This window comes from Equus przewalskii, chromosome 3, assembly GCF_037783145.1.
Source record: "Equus przewalskii isolate Varuska chromosome 3, EquPr2, whole genome shotgun sequence".
Classification (NCBI taxonomy): Eukaryota; Metazoa; Chordata; class Mammalia; order Perissodactyla; family Equidae; genus Equus; species Equus przewalskii.
The window spans coordinates 732,908-752,764 of NC_091833.1; the positions used below are offsets into that span (position 1 = coordinate 732,908).

General features: G+C 39.2%; 2 protein-coding genes across 35 annotated transcripts in view; one reads left to right on the forward strand and one right to left on the reverse strand.

Moving 5' to 3' along the window:
• ITFG1 (integrin alpha FG-GAP repeat containing 1) overlaps positions 1-18,825 on the reverse strand; it is a 266,570-nt gene extending 247,745 nt beyond the window's left edge. The window contains exons 1-5 of the mRNA XM_070613598.1: positions 18,467-18,825; positions 16,707-16,779; positions 11,406-11,551; positions 10,209-10,266; positions 8,887-8,961 (exon numbers count right to left, since the gene is read on the reverse strand). Of these exons, the coding sequence (XP_070469699.1) occupies positions 8,887-8,961; positions 10,209-10,266; positions 11,406-11,551; positions 16,707-16,779; positions 18,467-18,674 (560 nt within the window). The 5' untranslated portion in view covers positions 18,675-18,825. The remainder of the gene's footprint in view (positions 1-8,886; positions 8,962-10,208; positions 10,267-11,405; positions 11,552-16,706; positions 16,780-18,466) is intronic.
• Positions 18,826-18,906: 81 nt separating this feature from the next.
• The window catches only part of PHKB (phosphorylase kinase regulatory subunit beta), a 218,466-nt gene continuing 217,515 nt past the window's right edge, over positions 18,907-19,857 (forward strand). For 13 of the 34 annotated variants that reach the window (XM_070613564.1, XM_070613580.1, XM_070613565.1 and 10 more), the window contains exon 1: positions 19,250-19,360. Coding sequence is in view for 2 of the 34 variants with exons in the window: in XM_070613560.1 (XP_070469661.1) it covers positions 18,957-19,032 (76 nt within the window). In the remaining 32 variants the exon portion in view is untranslated. Of the gene's footprint in view, positions 19,033-19,249; positions 19,361-19,857 lie in introns of those variants that run through there. The other 21 variants (XM_070613566.1, XM_070613571.1, XM_070613592.1 and 18 more) reach the window with 11 other exon arrangements.

Consider the following 19,857-nt stretch of genomic DNA (forward strand, 5'->3'; position numbering starts at 1 on the left):
ATAGTTCAATAACTTACTAAACCAAAGGTAAAATTTTATTGAAAACGCATTTTTGAAGAGATAAAAGGAGCTTTAAAATATACTAGTTTATTTATTCTTAGAATATGACACTGCTGCAATGAGACAGGATTCTGCAGAAAGTCTATTCCTACTCTTCATCTTTATAGAAATAAATGCTAAGAAATCTTGTTCATATATTTTCATTAAAATCTCCCTGGAAATTTAATATTAAAAATTTTTCCTTAATTTTTCAGGTATGATAAATATATTGTGATTATGTATTTTTAAAAATACTTATTTTTTAGAGACATATATTGAAATATTTATAGGTTAAAAATGTCTGGAGAGGTGCTAGAAGAAGAGAGAAATGAGGAACAGGGTGTGAATGAAATAAGCCTGGCCAAGAGTTGTTCATTGTAGCTGGATGTCAGATACATTATGTGCAAATGAACTGTCCCATTCTCTTTATCTTTGCATATGTTTAAAATTTTCCAGAATGTAAGTTAAAAAAAAAAAAAGTAGAGCTACTGTTTTAGCTCATTCAATTTATGGAAAATGTCTGCCACATAATCCAATTAGCAAAGCTAGTCCTCACTGTCAAACCAATCTCCAAATGAAAGCTATTTTCTGTCAGAAAGAGTTTGCCCTCATTTTTTCAATTCAAGAAATGTGTTAATATGTGTTTCAAGGAATATTATAAAAACTGCTGAGAAAAGTATACTATTTTTTGTAGGACACATCACTAAAAGCAGTTAAGATTAAAATAATGCAATTCTTGGGGCCGGCCCCGTGGCTGAGTGGTTAAGTTTGTGAGTTCCACTGCAGGTGGCCCAGTGTTTCGTTGGTTCGAATCCTGGGTGCGGACATGGCACTGCTCATCAAACCACGCTGAGGCAGCATCCCACATGCCACAACTAGAAGGACTCACAACAAAGAATATACAACTATGTACTTTGGGGAGAAAAAGGAAAAAAATAAAATCTAAAAAAAAAAAGTATATCGTAAAAATCACTAAAAAAAATGTTACTTTCTTTAAAAAAAATAAAATAATGCAATTCTCATAAAATTGATTTATCTATTTTTATAAAATAGGTTATAAAACCAAGCTAGTAAAGCAACATGCTGTTTATCACTAATGAACTTATAGCAATGCAATGTAATACAGCTAAAATAATTTACAATACAAATAGTATGATAAAAGACATAACAGTCTGGGGCTGGCCCGTGGCCTAGTGGTTAAGTTTGGCGCGGTCTGCCTCAGCAGCCCAGCTTCGGTTCCCAGGCGCGGACCTACACCACTCATCGGCAGTGAATATTGAACTCTGGTGTCTGACTTTTGGAGTAATTAAATAAAAATAGACTACATAAATGAGAAACAACACCATTTCTTTCTTATTTCTTTAGACATAATGAATTTTTCCAATGACTTTAACAAGTGGGAAAGGTATATACTGTAAGAAATTATCTGGCTCAGGAGACAGTGTATAATTTTATTTTCTAGTAATAGAAGAAAAAAATAGTAAACATTTCATAAGAAAAAAATAAGATGCTTGACTTTAAATGAAATTTTCTCAATGCAATTTGATAAAATAGGTTTTATCTACATTATAGAAAAACACATCCTAAATATGAAAGAAATTATGTAAAAGTTTGATGTATGGGTTTGGTAGTTCTAGAGAACATTCCAGTCACATTTTGAACAATCATTGTCATCATCCAAAACTACATTGGCACAAAAGGGTATCTTCTTTCTAGTTCATGATGTGTCCCAGGGATCGAGTACTAAAAATAGATGAAAAGTCTGCTTTGTGGAGTTTGGTGTTTCTTATGGATGCTCTTTGCTTTGCTCTCCCAGGGCCCTCTTTCAACAATAACAAATTCTTTGACAATAGTCAAGGAATGGAGAGGCAAAGTCATTAAAACAAAAACTGGTTACTCCCACAATTGCACTCTAGCACATCTGAATTCAGAATATCTCAATGTGGATCAAAATGCTCCGTTGTGCAGGCAAGCTTCATCTTAAAAGAAATATGTATTAAGAAAGAGAAAGATTGGAAATTCTATTAGTTTAGTATGTCTGTGTTCGGTGCCCTGCAGGTTTTTATTCTCCAGGAAATGCATCATTAGTAAGATTTAGGGAGGTAAGGAATATGGCATTCTTATATGAAGGAGGAGAAAGTTACAGTGAAAACAGGTACATTCTCAGGGATGTCAATCTTAGGTAGGAGTGCCCATGAAACCTGAGGATCCAGAAGGTGATCTCCTTAAATGATCTGTGTTTGCATATTCCTTTGTAAGTCTCTGCTTGTGGTAAAGGAAATAAACACAGCCTACTGTGTTGTGTTTGCAAAGATGGCCACATTATTTCCCATCCCAATGCTCTTTTGCATTTTGATTTTGTTGTGCCCAGATCGACAGGGAGAGTCTGTAATCCTCTAATTCCCTTTAGTCTTAGCTAGTTCTTCCATCTATTTTGACCAATAGAACGCAGCAGAAGTGATGCTGTTTAACTTCCAGGACTGGGCCTTAAAGAGATCTGCAGTTTCTGCCTACACCTCTTGGAATGCTCCTTCTTGGAAAACAGTCACTACGCTACGAGGAAGTCCAAGCTAGCCACATAGGAGCACCACCAAAGGCCCTCTGTGACAACAACAATGGTAATGGCTGTACAGAATTGAAGGCAAGGGCACAGGCTTTAGACCCTGGGAGACTAAGATTCAAAGTCCAGATCCACCATTTATTTATACACTGCAAGCTTGCGATGGTCACTTCACCTCTGAATTAGCCTCTTTAAGCCATCTCCTTGAGAGAAAATCTTTAACCATACAAGCTAACTGTTATGAGAAAAAACATGAGAGAACTGATATAAAGCGCCAACCCCAAAGTTACTCAGTAGTTGTTTAAAAAGCAAAAAGTCTTAAGATTTTCTTCCTTCTCTTCCTTCCCTATCCGACCCTGTGCCTCAAAGGACAGATCCGCTGTGCAGCCCTGTGGTATGGCTCTTCTGCAGGGGCACAGTGAAGAGGGGCATATACGAAGAAGAGCGGGAAAAGCAGCCTCACTGGAGAAGAAAAGCCACCCTGGTAAACACTTGATGGGTCACTCACTCAATCTGGGCCCTTATTAGAACTCAAAGGTGTGGGATGGACCAGAAACGTTAAGGACCTCTCAGAAACAACATATTCATAAGAGAAAATGTGGAGATTTCTTTGAGTCATATCCTTACTTTGTCCCAATATTCCTACCTCCACAGGGTGTACAACAATAATGTTACACCTAAGACGTGCTTGGCAGCACTGGCTCCTGTGGCAGGCAGACCTAACAGAAGAGCAGGCAGTCTGAAGAGCAGCACAGGGCCCCTCTGTTCAACTCACACCTCTGCTCAGGACTAGTGTGGAGCTCAGGAACTGCAGCTCAGAGCCTGGGCCTCCAGACTGCTAAAAACCAAGTATTTTCAGGGTATTTTCAAAAGCACATATATTTCTAAAAAATGCAAGAGGAGTCTAATGAAAGAGGACTTAACCTGTATTTTCAGGAATTATAAAGTCTTATGATTCATCTTACTCTAAATGGAAATGATAATGTACACTAATCTTACTCAAACTCTTCTGTATACACAGCTTCTCTAACTATGCTTGTTTTTCTTTTTCCAATTTTTTTTTTTTTTTTGGTGAGGAAGATTGACCCTGAGCTAACATCCCTGCCAATCTTCCTCTTTTTGCTTGAAGAAAATTGTCACTGAGCTAACATCTGTGCCAATCCTCCTCTACTTTGTGTGGGAAGCCCCCACAGCATGGCTTGATGAGCGATGCAAGGTCCATGCCTGGATCCGACCCTGTGAACCCCAGGCCGCCGAAGTGGAGCATGCAAGCTTAACCAGTATGCCACTGGGCTGGCCCCTGCAATTTTTTTTATTGTGGTAAAATATACATAACATAAATTTTACCATCTTAACAATTTTAAGGGGTTCAGTGGTATTCTACGTTCATTTTAAAATGGACTTTTTTCAATACATATGCAAATAGTAATGAAACAAGACAAAACCTTCCCCTCAAAGAATGAAATAAAATTTTGATACATGCTAATAGAAATATGCTGAATTCAGACAGTTTTAAATATCATCAACATTTATGATGAAATGTTACTGTCAAATTTCTTTGCACAGAAACTATAAAACTATGCTTTTCTCAAAAGCTTATCTTTCTGAATGATTACTACAAAGAATACATATCTAAAAATTGTAAGATTTAACTAAAAGTAAAGTGAGTAAATTTTGAGAATAACATGTTAAATCATTCACTAAGAAACAAACAAAAGTTCACTTACATCCAATACTGCCAGCCAGAACCCAAAACCGAGCAGTACGAGACACCACCAGGGACTCCCGGGCGTCTCACTGACCCCTCAAAAGCTCCCAGTGGGACTCCAGAAAATAAAATTACAGATCCTAAGTAACACGCCACTCACAATGATCACAGCACATGCAATGTTCAGTCCTCTGCTAAAGCCGCTCACTATTTCTGTGGCTGAGTTTTGAAAAAGCTGAAGGTGAGCAACAATGGGAGAATAAATGACTTTATCCCCAACAGCAAAGCTTTCTTAGGAAAAGAGAAAAGTTAGAAAACTGACGCACTTATTCTATGGAAACACCAGTAAAAAACTTATGTCTCAAGTTCTAACAGATTCCTTTAAAGAGCAACGTTCAAAGCATAAATGGCGTACAAGGCTAGAAGGGGGCTCGCTAGCAGGATTCTAGAAAACGTGAATCATCTCAAAGCCACCTGTTTCTGCTAAGATTATGAGCACAAGGCTGATCACAAAATTAAAAGTCGACTTGATAATTATTTGGTTTTCCTTTGTCTTATAAATCTCATCAGAATTTTCATATTTTTCTAAACAACAGATTTAAGTGATACAATATATTTCATTAAGATAGGCATTTGCAGTATTTTCTATAATTCTAACAAAATCAGCAGTAAGAATGAAGGGTGGTTTAATAAACCAATAATTGGTTATAATGTAAGAAAAGACAGAAGATTACATGGAAGAACAGGGATTTATTCCTTCTGGGTCAAGAGTAGCTAACTATATTTAAATAGAAGATCTAGTTTTTTCTGGTAAAAATACCCACCCGCATAACAGATAAAATGAGTGCTTTCAGTGCCAATAATATTACAAAGAAAATTTTCAGGGCTGGCCCAGTGGCGCAGTGGTTAAGTTTGCGCACTCCGCTTTGGTGGCCTGGGGTTTGCAGGTTCAGATCCTGGGTGTGGGCCTACATACCGCTCATCAAGCCATGCTGTAGTGACATCCCATATACAAAACAGAGGAAGACTGATACAGATGTTAGCTCAGTGACAATCTTCCTCAAGTGAGAAGAGGAAGACTGGCAGCAGATGTTAGTTCAGAGCCAATCTTCCTCACCAAAAAAAAAAAAAAAAGTTTCATGATCACTCATGAAGTAAACAGAGTATGGCAAAATATTTATCTGTCACATACCCATAGCTACATTAACATTCCCAAGTATACACAACGTGGACCTGACCCAGAACTGTGTTTGAACTCAGCATATGAATCATAAAAAATCTGAGCAGAGCAACATTACATTTGGCTTTGATAAGAGCTACAGGTACAAATGTTTTCATTTCAATACTAAAAACAATATTCTGAATGCTTATGCAACACCAGTTTCAAACATCCTTTTATAGAAAATGCTCATTAATGATAACCTCACATCACTGCAAAAGCTCTTCTAACACTTATTAGCTAGGTGTTATTTCTAAGTATTGCAGCACATTATTATATTATTTCACATCATTATAAAGTGAGGTTGAGGCACAAACTGAAGCCTCACCTTTGACCATTTAACACACTTCAATGATCTCTGGCGCCTCAGTAGATTTAGCACCCATTCTGCCCCTGTCAGATAACCCCTACTGTACCAATAAAAGGGATTCTTCTGCCTATTACCACCGCCTGCTTAGACTGAACAACTGCACCTTTACTCCAGCCAAACTGGTCATGCTAGTTCGACTTGTGGGCAATCTCCTACTTCCATGCCTGTACTGGGCCAGGTTACAGCCCTGGGCTTTCCAGCACAATCCTATGGGAGCATTCAGCACTCTATTTAAAGATCATTGCAAATTTCCCATAAAATTAAGGTACTGGCCAAATTTAATTAAATTTAAGATAATCTTGGGTCTGGCATACCCATAAAGCATAATATTTAAGTTGCAAAAGGTAGGTTAAATCTTTTGATAAATAGGATTGGACTGCCAATCAGAGGTCATGCGAATAGTCCAAAATGTCAACGCTGATAACTTTTTCACTTATGCACCTATGCATATGTCTGTAACTTATAAAACTGATATGGCCTAAATCTATTTTTCTTATTTTAGTAACATATTAATGCTTGCTCCCCTAAGGAAATATTCAGCTTTCTGCAGTCTAAATCATGATATTGCTAGTGTGGGGGGTCAGAGCTGGCCACCCTGAAATGTGTCTCTTCAGCTTGATTGTTTTTAAGAACAAAAGACTATGAAAGAAACTTTGACCTTCCCTTAACTGCCTAAAAGAATTTAAGACAGAAGGCCTGTTCCAGGAAGGAACTAACGCCGTAACTATAGTATAATGTAAAACAGGTATGATAGACAGGAAGTCACCGGCAAGCCCATTTTTATCAAAGTCCTGTCTCTTGGGTCACACTGTTGATAGATAGCCCGGCAAACACTAGTTTATCAAACATTTACATTTCCATATTCATGAAAATTGTCTTCCACCCTCTGAAGTCCCAAACCACTACCCCTAACATCCTCCTTTGTCTTTAGCTGAAGATGGTATTTAAGGTGGTGGCTTTAGCCATTCTGGCAAGTTACTCAGCCCTCCTGGGTTTCTCCCATGTACATGTTATTAGACTGCATTTTATTTTCTCCTGCTGTCCTGACTCATGTCACTTTAATTCTTAGAGCAGCCAGAAGGACCAGGGGCAGAGGAACTGTCGTCTCCCCTACACTAGGCCACAGTCATCCAACAACGTAACTGACAGAGATTCTTTTCTGTCAATCTTTCTAACTTATTTTTTTAAATTGGCATCAGAACAAATCTTGGATACAAACTTGTTACATACAATATGGTTAGCTACAATTGTTTATAACTGAAGTTTAAATGAGAAATATCATAAAATACGAGTATTACTCCAGTATACTGAAGTATACCAGACTAGAATGTCGAAATCCAGAATACAAACTTGTCATGTACAGTGTGGTTAGCTACTATTGTTCAATCTATAACTGAAGTTTAAATGAAAAATATCATAAAATACCAGAATATTAGTCCAGTATACTTAAATATACCAGAGTATAATGTATAAAAAATAAAAGCAAACATGTCTATGACACTATCACATGATATTCTAAATAGTTTTCTTGTAGATTAAGTAGAAAATCCATAAAGATATTAGTTTTACTTTTCTGAATTACCAATTATAGTTATTTCACAAGTTTTAATTTCTAAAGATCAAACTATATCATATTAAAGATATTTGAAGTATTTCTCTGACTAAAATGGAGGTTACCATGAAATGAACCAGGCCAGAAGTCACCATCACATTCTCAATCACATGACTGCCTTTAAAGGAGGAGATGAAAGGAAAGAACAGGATTTCTTAAGTAGTCCCCAAAACTCGCAGGGCTTGCCCCTGTAGGAGTGGCTTGTGCGTTTCCCCAATGCTGCTCGCACTCAGCTCCTCCTAGAGATGGCCACAAACGCAAAGCAGGATCTCCATCCAATTGGTCTCCAAAGCAGGACTCTCTTCCAGGCATTTTTCAAAGTTTAGGGAAAAAACAGGTTTCTCATTTAAGATTCACAATAACTCTTTCAGAGGTCACCATGACTAGCATCAAAACACCCATATTCTTTATGGAAAACCTTCAGAGAAAGTAATAGGAAATGCGACAGTTTCTCCACAGAATACCTTAAGTTTTAACAATTTACTCTTCCGTGTGCCTGTGAATCACATTTCAAAAACCAATCATAAAAATACATTACTTCTCCAAACACAGAGGGAAAATTCATTAGATTTTCAAGTACCTGGGGAAGGCAAATTGATCACAATGGCTCCCTGCACATGCTGGAAAGTCAAAAAAGTTAATAAATGTGTTCTGTACTCTTGAACTAAATTTTTGCCTTATCAAATACAGAGAAAATTAACCAAGTTGAAGGTAGCTCGTGAAAGTATCTTGCTACCACGAATTCCTGTGCTAGGAGGACCATTCTATTTAAATGTAGAAGAATTATAATTGAGATTTTTGAATTGCAAGATTCCAGGCAGTTTTTCTTAAGAACGCCATGCTTGGATAATAAGAATCCCAGCACACATATTGGTCAAGGATAAAGTATACACAGAACAGTTTCCAGAGCTTACAGAAGGAATGTTTACATTTTCAGGCATTTAGTGATTGCTCACTGAACAAATAAAGGAAAGAAGGAACAAGACTTATTAACAAAAGTCTGAGAGCTAACATGACTAAGGTGGAAAATCCATCCAAGATACTCAGCTATCTATCCTATTTAAATTCAATCATTCCATTTCTAAAAACATCTAACGAACTAATATTTAGATGGGGACCTGTAAAGTTTGTATCTCTAATTTCCAGAGGGATAAACGGATTAAGCTGGCTCTACATGGAAAGCAGTTACAGATGAAATCCAACCATTTGAGAAAGCTTTTATGTTGATCAAATGCCCTTTTAAAAATCTTTACCAACAAAGATTTCCACTGAGCTGGGATTCTTCCCAATGGGTAAAGCAATCAAATCACACAGACACCCAGTCCTTGCAGCAGCAATATGTGCCATTAATTACATGGTTATAATCATATTTACTCACCCTCCTAATAGTATCTGTGGCTGATCAGATTCATTTGTGATACCAAACACATCAGGAATTAAATCACCATTGAAGCTGAAAAGGAAACATTAAAAACATTAAGCAACTATTTTATTAAATTCTCCCTTGTAACTTAGCTTTAAAAGAAACATAACTTTTGAGAGATGTGGTAGACATTACAACGCTCACTAGTATCTGTTGTAGTCAATGAAATGTCAGCAGAAGTGACACGTGTCACTTCCAGGCTAAAGTGTTTAATTTTTGTCACTGCACTCTCCAGCCCTCTTTAAGCTTGCCATGGTAATGAAAAGAGTATGTGGTCCAGATGGGCCAGCTCCACAGATGATGGGGCTCCAACAGCCTGACTCTGAGTGATGGCATAGAGCAGAGCCTATCACTGACCCACACTGGACATGTAGTGTGAGGAAGAAATAAACTTTTGTTGTGAGATTTTGGGGTTGTCTGTAACTTGCGCATAACCTAGACTATTCCTGAATAATAAGGAGACAGCACTTATTTCAGAATCATAACCCAACTTGCTTAGTTAGATGGGTTTAGGAGAAATAACCCACAAAAATAATCCCTACCTGGTATAAAAAAGTCACATTTGAATTTTGAATATTGTAACAACAATGAAAAAATACCCAACTATGAAAGAAATCAAGCTGAACATCTTTAAGACGACTAATCCATGGACTTATAGTTCAGACTTCTAACGGCCGTTGACCTACTGAAGTCTGACTATTATGTTAGTAACCGTACAAAAGGCAGCCCTGGAAGTGAGAAGGTGGCTGCACAGTGTTTTAGTCCCCAAATGATCTCTCTACCTCATTACCAAACTCCTGACAGAAATGTGGATTCAGTTTATCCTGGTACATGAGTCTATTCTGAGGAAAAAAATGATAACACTAAGGAAGAATTGTGAAAAAAAACCAAAAGCTTCTCCCTAATATAGAAATCTTTCTAAATTTCTAGAGGAAACCCTGTAGCCTTCATATCTGCTAATCAAGCACTAATAGTTTTACCCAAAAAAGAGTTATCTTAATTCTCTGAGTAATAACATGGCTAGAATCAAAATAGATCCATAATGGATACATTCAAAGCTAGTGAAACAAAACAAAAACACAAATTTCTTCCCCATTCCAAAATATTGAATTTCATTTTCCTCTATTCTCCATCATGGCTAATATAATATAATCAAGAGTATCAGTTTTAAAGGGAGAATGAACTTACTGTCTTAGCAAAGTAGTTTCTTAAGTGATAGATTTTATTTTATGCTTCTAAGTTTTAAATCATTCAAAGGGAAGTAAGCATATACTTACTCCATAATTAGTGGTTCATCCTGAAAAGTCCTATTGAGTAGAGTCATATTGTTAGGATCTGTGAAGAAAGAAAATATATAAATTAGCAGGCATTTTATATTATTTTTGAAATCAACACTTAGGGAAAGATATTCTTTTACTCTTTTCAAGATTTATCTGTAATTAATTCCAACTATTACCATTAATGAGATACTATGAATCTAACTTAAATGGACATCAAGTTTGTAAAGATAAAATATCGGGATAGTTCATTCCACAGTGAAGACTAGCATTATAATAACTTCTTTTTGAGGCTTCAATCTGAAAATCACTTAGGTTAGTTTTCTTTATATCCAATTTAGTACTAGAGCAGTTGACAATTAAGGTTTTGGTGTAAAGAAGGCAAGATACACAAAAATACTTGACTCTAAAATGTCCATGCCCTGCCCCCGCCTCCCCCATCCTGGCCTTGAAATCTGGCTCCATGAATAAAGTTGTCTATTTAGGTATAATTAATTGGCTTTTCAGATAAGACTTGAAGATTTGTGAGTGGATGTCATAGACTGATTCTCAACCTCATTCTAACTTTTTTGTGTTTGCCTGCACTGGGAAGATTAGAAACCAAAAATAGCATTTCTCAGATATCCTTGCATCTGAGCTTTTGGAGAAAATGTAAGCCTTGCCAATCAGCTATCCTGTGAGTTCTGGAAGGCGGGAACGAGGTGAAGGCTGTGCTGCCGCCATTTCTGCTTCAGTGTCGGATGGCTGACCTTGTGAGCATCAGGAGGCAGGGTGCGGGGCACTCATCTTGCTGGTGAGAATCACAGCAAGGACAGTGTCCTTCTAGCAGTTGTGCAACTGGCCACTTGCTGATAATGAAAAGGCAGTGGCTTCCTGAAAGTTCAGCCCAGAGAACTAAAGAGTTCTTCAGCCATCCCAATAATTCTGTAAGCCATAAGAACCCTTTGATAAATCTCTCTCTTCCTCAAGCTAGAAAGAGTGGATTTTGTTCTCTGGAATTGATCCCAGACCAGTTCTGGGTTGAAAAATAAAAATCAACCTTTAAAAAAGTTTTTACAGACAATTACTGATACTCAAGAACTGCATTTCTGAACTGATTTCAGAGAAATATTTTTGTTACATTTACCTAAGAATACCAGGCAAATTTTTCCTTTAATATCCAATGACAAATATTAAAAACTCTTAAAACTAATTCACCTAATGTTTGGTTTTGTCCCCAGAAGATAACAGCTCCTAATTCATTGTTGGCAATATTTTTGGGAAAATAGGTCAAAAGGACATCCATTTGTGAATCTCCGTCATAATCTCCCGGGACTACACTTGTTATCAGTGCACTGTGATTCCTAAAAGAAACAAGCATTTTAAGATAGTCGGTCAAGTTATAATAAAAAAGGACACCTCTATATTTGTACCACACAAAAAAAACACAAAATTTAAAATTTCACAGAACTGATTAATTTCATTCTCTTCTTTAATATCTTATCATCCTTTATGTATGTAGCCTTCTTTGGTTTACAAAAGAACTCAGGGTGAATGCAGAGTAGTCTTCAGAAACAAGAAAAATTGCAGACATATATCAAGAGAAAGCTCAGTTTTATGTTCAAGCTTTGGCTAATATCGTCTTTTTACTTAGTTCTCTTGTCAAGAACACCAGGACATTTGGAAGGGAGGCTCGTAACCAATTGCTAAAGCAGCAACGAGTATCACTGTCATTTTAACGGTTAAACGATGTACATAAAATATTTAATTGTGGATTTTAATGAAGATTTGAAATTTACAGTGAAAACTAAGTAATCATGTTATTTCTGGAAACTACTCAAGATTTGCAATAGAATATAAGTTCTTTTACCAAACCTGGCAATATACTATCAAATCATACATACCTAATTTTATATTTTTAACAATAATTCTAAAATTATTAACGTTGAAAACTTAACAAAAACATTCTGGAGTCTTGTCATAATGTCATCTGAGTGATCTAACCAGAAAATAGGTCTTAAATTCAACTTATATTTAATTCTACTTAGAGCAAATAGCAACACAGCAAGTTTCCAAATAGACTATGAATAATTATTTTCTAAATGGAATTGAGACTATAGAAATCTATGTTTTATTTCAAAATAAGAAATGAAAATGAAGAAAATACAGAAAAGGTTAAGAATAGTGAAGAAAAACAATAATAGCTTTATCATAATGCATCTACTTACTGTGTCCCAGATAGTATACCAAGTGCTTAAAAGCTATTATCTGATAATTTAATGTTTATCACCAGGAACAGACATTGTTATTCTCCATGAACAGACCAGCAAACTGAGGTTTGGAGTGATTAAGTAGCTCTCAGTGTTAACACTTTAAAGAGCTAGTTAAATGAAATAGCTGGAATTCAAATTCAGTTGTGCTGGCCTCTAAAATTGATCCTGATGACAATAAAATATTTTTGGTAATGTCAGTTTCCTCAAAGAATTCCAACAATACATTAACCTTTCTATGAAAAATACCTGGTCTTTAGAAATGATGATATAGCAATCACACAGACTACTATGCCGCAAAGTGCACCTAACGTGCATGCCTCCGCATGTGTATGTGTGTATATATGGATGTACAGTAACACAAACTGTACATCCTTGGAAGTCATACTTGTCCAAAAACATTCATGATTTGGGGGCTGGAAGTACTCTGAAATAGATAGGAATTTCTTACAAAGGATTAGATAGGAACTTAATCTAATCAGGTTTTACTCCTACAATTGCCCAGCTTCTTAACGGTTTAAAAATAGGAAGCAGAACTTTTAACAACATCAGATTGACACATGCACGTATCTCTTCTTTCAAATGATATGGAATGAATTAAAAACAAGAAGTATAACCTTCAAAGACAAAAAGCTAAGAAAGGAGATAGCAGGTGGAGGGATGCTAATCGACTCAGAAGGGCAAGGAAACTGTAAGCTGAAGTGCCTGAAGATAAAGACTCAAGAAGGAACGTTTTTTGCCCTGAAGAACCCCTGAGAGCCTCAGAATTTGGAGTCATCAGAAACAGTGGAAGACAAGAGTGAGGCACAAGGCTGAAAAGAGGTTTAATTTAAGTCTGTGTTGTGAGTGATGGTCCCTTCTTCCTCTTGCTTCCCAAGGCAAGAACCAAGAAGTTTATTTCTGGCAAGTTTCAGGCATTAGAGATTTAAGTTGCAGCAGAGGGTAAGGTTTTGGCCTTAAGCTAAAAACAAGGAGTTAATGGGAAGTCTACACAAGAAACAGTGTGACCCTTCCCCCAGCTCTACCCTACTCCCAGGATGCCAGCCAGCCAGGACACACCCACGGGGCTAAAGGCAGGAGGCAAGGCCCAGCACGCAGTTTCTAGTCAGCTCTTGAGTGCCTTACTCAAATCTTAAATGTGAACAGACACCTCCCTTTGGAAGAAAACTATGAATACTAAAGAGAGCCAAAACACATGGCAATAAGGAATCTGAAGAAAACAGAGATAATAGAGGGAACAGAATAAAACTTTAAAATTATACTTGAAGATGTAAAAAAGTATGTCCATAAAAAAAAATGACAGCATGCTATGAGTAAAGAACACTAAGACAACAAAGAAAATTTCCTGAAGATAAAAAATATGGCAGCTAACATAAAAAATCCAATAGAAAACTTAAGATAAAATTGAGAAAAGCTCCTGGAAAGGAAAACAAAACAAAATGACAAAAACATAGATAAAAGAAAGAAAGAAAGAATGGACCCAGGCAGTCCAATAAACAACTAACAGGAATTACTGAAAGAGAGCAAAAAAAACTATCAAAGAAATAACATGAAACATTTTAAAAAGCCCCAAAGATAGAAGCCTGTAGCTTGAAGGGGACCACCTAATGCCCACTATAATAAATGAAAAATAATCTACACCAAGATGGATCATCATGAGATTTCAGAGCAAAAGAGATAAAGAAGAGACCCTCATAGCTTCCCAAATTAAAAATAAAACAAGTTACATCTGAAGGATTAGGAGAAAGAACATTGGATTAAAATAGCAACCCACGAAGCTAGAAGACTACAGGCCAACCAAAGCATTAAGGGTGAGTGGAAAGTTTTTGGACGTGGAAGGACATACTGTGTATCCTTCTCAGGAATTTACTGGACGATGCGCTCCAGTCAAGTAAATGAAGAAGCAAAGAACAAAATGGCATTGGATCCAAGAAACAGGGATCAAACAAAGAACAGCAAAGGGCAAGGCCCCAAACTGTAGCTCTGTAGAAGGCCTAGAGAATGAATCCAGATTGGGTAGGAGTGCAGAGGTCTCAACGGAAAACAAAAATGCACAATAGGTATATGGCAGATACGATGGAACATCTGCAAAGAAGTTAAGGATAGGTACACAGAAAACTGGGCAATTTATTTTTTAAAAAGCAATCATTTGCTCCAGAAGGGAAAAACTGTACAGAAATTAAATACAGTATACTGCTTGGTTCTGAAGTACACAGAATCTACATGGTCAAAATGTAAGCAACAACTACTGATTCAAGTAAAAAATGTGATATAACTATATGAAAATGATGGAGATAATTTCAAGATGCTAAATCCTTATCCATGCCAACAAAAAAAATTCAAGAGATGAAATAATAACTTAAGAAATTACAGTGTAAAAACTTATTTTAAAATATGGAAATAGACACCAGAAGAAACAGCTAAAAGTTTTAAAAGTGGTTACATTTGAGAGGAACAGGGGAGTGGGGGGAGAAAAGGGTGAAGAATCATTATTTTCACTTTGAAAAATATTCTAAATAAATAAAAACAATAGTTTCTAAAATTTAAAAGTATATAAAACAAGACTGCATTAATCAAAGAAAAAGAAATTTATTTATTTTTTAACTTAGTGGAACCCAAGTCCTTTATATACCACAAATTTCCTTAACTTTTAATCTTCCAAAAAAAAAAATCACTTCTGGATAGTTCAATTCTTGTACATAATATTTATCAACTTCTGTTCCCTTTCCACTCTAAGCATGCTGACATCTAATACCCAGGAACATTTCTCAAGAGGGATAAGTTCCTGTTTATCCATTTATAACTTTCCTCTCAATGTTCTAACTCAAGGCCAATTTTTTTTTTTTTAATATATGTCTGAGTTTAAATTAAATATTGTAGAATCTGAGCACTCATTAGCTCATTGGGGACTTTAAAAGTGTTTTAAACCATTTCCTAAATAATTGCTGATCTTTCTACATAGCAATTCATCCTGCACGGGGTTAACAAGTAAATCAATTTTAAATACCATTTTCATCATCTTTTTTTTTCTTTCTTTCTTTCTTTCTTTTTTTTTTTTTGGTGAGGAAGATTTGCTCTGAGCTAACATCCATTGCCAATCCTCCTCTTTTTTTGCTTGTGGAGGATTTGCCTTGAATTATCTTCCGTGCCAATCTTCCTCTATTCTTTGCTTGTGGGATGCCTCCACAGCATGGCTGATGAGTGGAGTAGGTTCGTGCTTGGGATCTGAACCCACGAAACTGGGCTGTGGAAGTGAGCATGTGGAACTTTAACAAATCTGCCATGTGGCCGGCCCTATCATCTCTCTCTTAAACAAGGACCTGTAATGATTCTCCACTTATCATGGGATTGAGTTCTAACTCTTTCTGATATTTATGAAGGTTCCTAGTCTGCACTGATCTCTTCCTAGTCCATAACTCACCAAAGCGTACCCTCCACTTTTGTTAGGCAAATCTTTCGGCCTCCTTTCCACAATATACTGTTTTTAATGCCATCTCTTGTTAATGCTGTATCCTAAAGCTGAAAGCCTTCACCTAAATTTTACTTATCTTAAGGTCAAGCTCAAGTCTCATGGCCTTCTATGCCACTTTAGCCTGCACGGACTCATCTCTTCTTCCTTGAATCAGAGAACAATCAATACTTGCTTCTTGTAGGTTCAAAACTGTGTTGCTCACTATTGATAGGGGTCACTGTGTTTCAAGCAAGGCTAGTTACATAAAAGAAAAATAACAACTATTATCTGAACATTTAAAAAATTCAGCTTGATTTGAATTTCTTCAAAATCAACCATAAAAACTCACCATCTACCAGTCAATAAACAACAAAAAATCAGAACAGAAGTCACTGACCTTCTCCCCTCTTGCAAACTACTCTCCCTCACCTCATACAAAACACACAGTTGACCTGACGAGCCCATAAGTGAGCTGCTCCCACAGCACACTCAGGATGAGGGACAATCCCTAACACATTCAAGAAAGCATATCTGATGCAAGGGAATAAAGGGTGTTTATGCAGGAACACATCTGGATCCACTCAAATTTATTTATATTTTTAAAAAGTAAATCACTTTAAAGCTTTGGCACATTTAGTATTTTTCCTAACAAAATGTCTGCTACTCATAGCTCATAACTAGTGGTTTTGTGTCAATACCACAGTTGAGTAAAACTGATTTCAAAGCCAATCCAACTAGCTACTGCATACCATTATTACACTAATGACTACTATTTTACAGAAACGTATTTGTACTTACTTCAAGGATACCTTTACTTTGGGTTTAAAATAGGGTGCATTCTGGTCTGCCAAAAAGACGATTAAATCATTTCCTAAAAAAAGCAAATACATGATATTAGAAAAATGTTTCCCGGTAACATATCCAATCAGTGGTCACAAGAAGTTTTCCAGGTACTTTTCTCAACAAGAAAACTTTTATTTTACTCCAGTTCATCTGCCCTCTCAAGGTTAGTCCTACTAATCTATGGAATGGGAATTTCTAACTCTATCACAAATTCAATGTTCAAAGCAGCAGAGAAACAGGAAGGATGAACATGGAAAACCTAGTAGGTCAAGATAAATTAAAGCCAATGGCTTCTGCCAGGAGTCAGATCGGTTGACTTAAAAGAACCACATAAAGGACATACCTTATAACTATATTATATATCAAGCCTTGTCCTCCCTAAACCTAAGAATGCAGCCCCTTATACGACTGTTTAGTTCACCACACAGATGCATCACACCAAGGACACAGGAACACCCACTGTGGGTATTGGATTAGCAACAAGGACATGATTATGTATTTAATCAGAAAAACCTGAATTGCTTGCCTAAGACCTTCCTCTTGTGGCTCCTGTGGAACCATTCCCCAGGTTGATGCATTTTTGGAGCACAGTAAGCGCTCACTGGGACAGACTTCTGAAATTGTTTAAGCACACGCAATCCACCTTTAAAGTTAAGTCTCTCTATACAGTAGTTCCAAGTTTGGCAGTATGCACTCGTCTTGCAATACAAGGGGTCATACAAACAGAGGAACAATATTCAGGATCCACAAGAGGTTCTGGGGTCCAGGCAAAGACCCCAAGATATCTGAGCCAGAATTGTGTCATTCAAGGTCTGTATAAGCACATCTCTTCCTCCCTTCCACCGCCTTGACCTTAAACAGTACCTGCTTCTGTGGGTACTCAAGAACACTAAGACCCTCTAAGCCCATTGTCAGCATCAAGATTTACAAAAAACTTTGTTTAGTGATGGTTAGGAAAAGGAACTCTCAAGAACCACGAGTTGGCAAAGAAAGCAGAGATGTGAAAGACTAGGGTGGTGACCAAAGCTAGAAAGGATCAGGTGCACACAAAAGACTAGTCAGCTTAGGAAAGAGAAGAATCTGCAGTTTGAGAATCCTTTCCCAAGGAGACAATGGGTTTATCAGTGGTCCCTGCAAAATGCATGTGTGAACTGTGGAGTGTTCAGGGCGTTGGGAGGGCACAGGAGCTTCAGAGAAAGCTGGGACGCTGACAGCGGGAGTAGGGGGTGAATTAGATAAACGAGGCAGGGAGAAGTCTCCCATGAGAAGAACTTGACAAGTTGCATCAGTTCATCAATGGGAAGGAATGCTGGAGGAAGTAAAGAGGTAGGGGATGGAGAGACCTCGGGAGGGAATGTATAGGCAAGCTACAAAGACTCCTGGGAATCAGGAGGGACTCTGGAAGGCTGGTGATTCTATGGGGAGGAGGGGGTGCGTGGGTGAAGGCCTAGAGCTTATTAGGAAAAAAACTGGGGTGTTTCCATTGCTTTTGGGGGTTAGGTCAAACAGTGGGATGGCCAGGCCAGGCCCTGGCGTTGGAAAAGATGGAGAAAACCGGCAAGCTGTCAAGGATGCTGGAGATAAAGGGAGAGACACAGGGCTGGGAGAGAAGGGCCGGGAAACGCAGGAGCACTGGCCATCCGAGCAAGGGGTGTGGGGAACATCGGGAGGGGCACGGGGACAGTGGACAGAGGGAGGGCCGGGCAAGCACTGACTTTCCCGCAGCACGAAGAGGTCCGTCTGCTTGTCGGAGTTGAGGTCTCCGAAGGCCGCCAGGGTGCCCCAGGCCTCGGCCCCAAAGAGCTCGGCCGTGACGTTGTGCAGCGCCCGCGCGGGGACCGGCCCGACTCCCAGCAGCGCGAGCCCTCCAAGCAGCGGCGCCAGCAGCACCCAGGAACTCGGCAGCCGGCCCGCCGCCGCCATGGCCCCCGCCCGCCGGCCCGGTGCCGCGCTTGACGGCAGCCGGAAAGCACTGTGCCGCCGGCCGAGAGAGAATGGCACAGCCCCGGCGCTCGTACGAGCCGCCGCCGGCTCCCCGCTGGCTCTCCGCTGGGGCTGCCGCTCTGACGCCTGGGAGGCCGTGGAGCTAGGTCGAAGACCGCCCTCGCGCTCACTTCCGGCCGGCGCGCCTCCCGACAGTGTCGCGCGGGGGGGCGGGGCCGGCCGGGGCTGACGGGCGGCCCCGGGGGCGGCGGCCAGAGCGCGATGGCGGGGGCGGCGGGGCTCATGGCAGAAGTCAGCTGGAAGGTCTTGGAGCGAAGAGCCCGGACTAAGCGCTCAGGTTTGGCTGGCTGGGGCGCCACCCCTTCCCCTGCACCGTGGGTAGTGCTCCTCCTCAAGCGCCTCGGGCGGGAGGCAGGTGCAGCCCCTGCGATGGAGCTGTGCTGGCGTGTACCGCCTGGGAAAGCAGGCGGCGGCCCCGGCCTTCCTCCTGCTGACTCCCATACCTTTAGAAATTGGACAGTGACCCCAACTTTACTCCGTGTGTGTTTCCCCCTAGAAAGATGGCAGTGATGCCGACTTCTCCGGAGTCGTCGTCTTAGAAATCAGACGGCGGCCACATCCCTAGGAAAGAGTGTGTTCTCCCTGTGTTTCTCCTCAAAAGTCAGGTAGCTTCGTTGTTAGCTGTGACTATAATCTGGTCCTAGAAAACCGGCGCTGCTCCTTGCCTTATTTCATCTCTCCCTTTTACATTTCTCAGAAGTTCTGAGCCCGAGCCAGTTATCTGTGTGGCAGAAGTTGAGGGGGACAGGGCGTCAGGCCACGCAGTGGGTCACATTGAGCATAGTCAGGGCTCAGAAGGAAGCCGGCCCTTCCCCGGGCAAGCGGCCCCGGGACGCGTAGTTCCCGGTCGCGGCTCCCAAACCCAAGGCCGCCGAGGTCAGAAGACGCTGCGCAGGCAGTTAGAACACTTCAAGTGTCCTAAACTGACTTCTTCAAATTGCAAAGTCACGACTTCGAAGTTAGCGCTTGTAGCTGGTAACTCTTCTGAGAGACAGGATTGAAACTTCCCTTATTCCTGGCTGGCTGGATATAATCTTGAGCTCAAAGTGTGCCTGTAAACAGGAAAGATGGTGGAATGAAAAGTCTTCAGCTAAGACTCTTC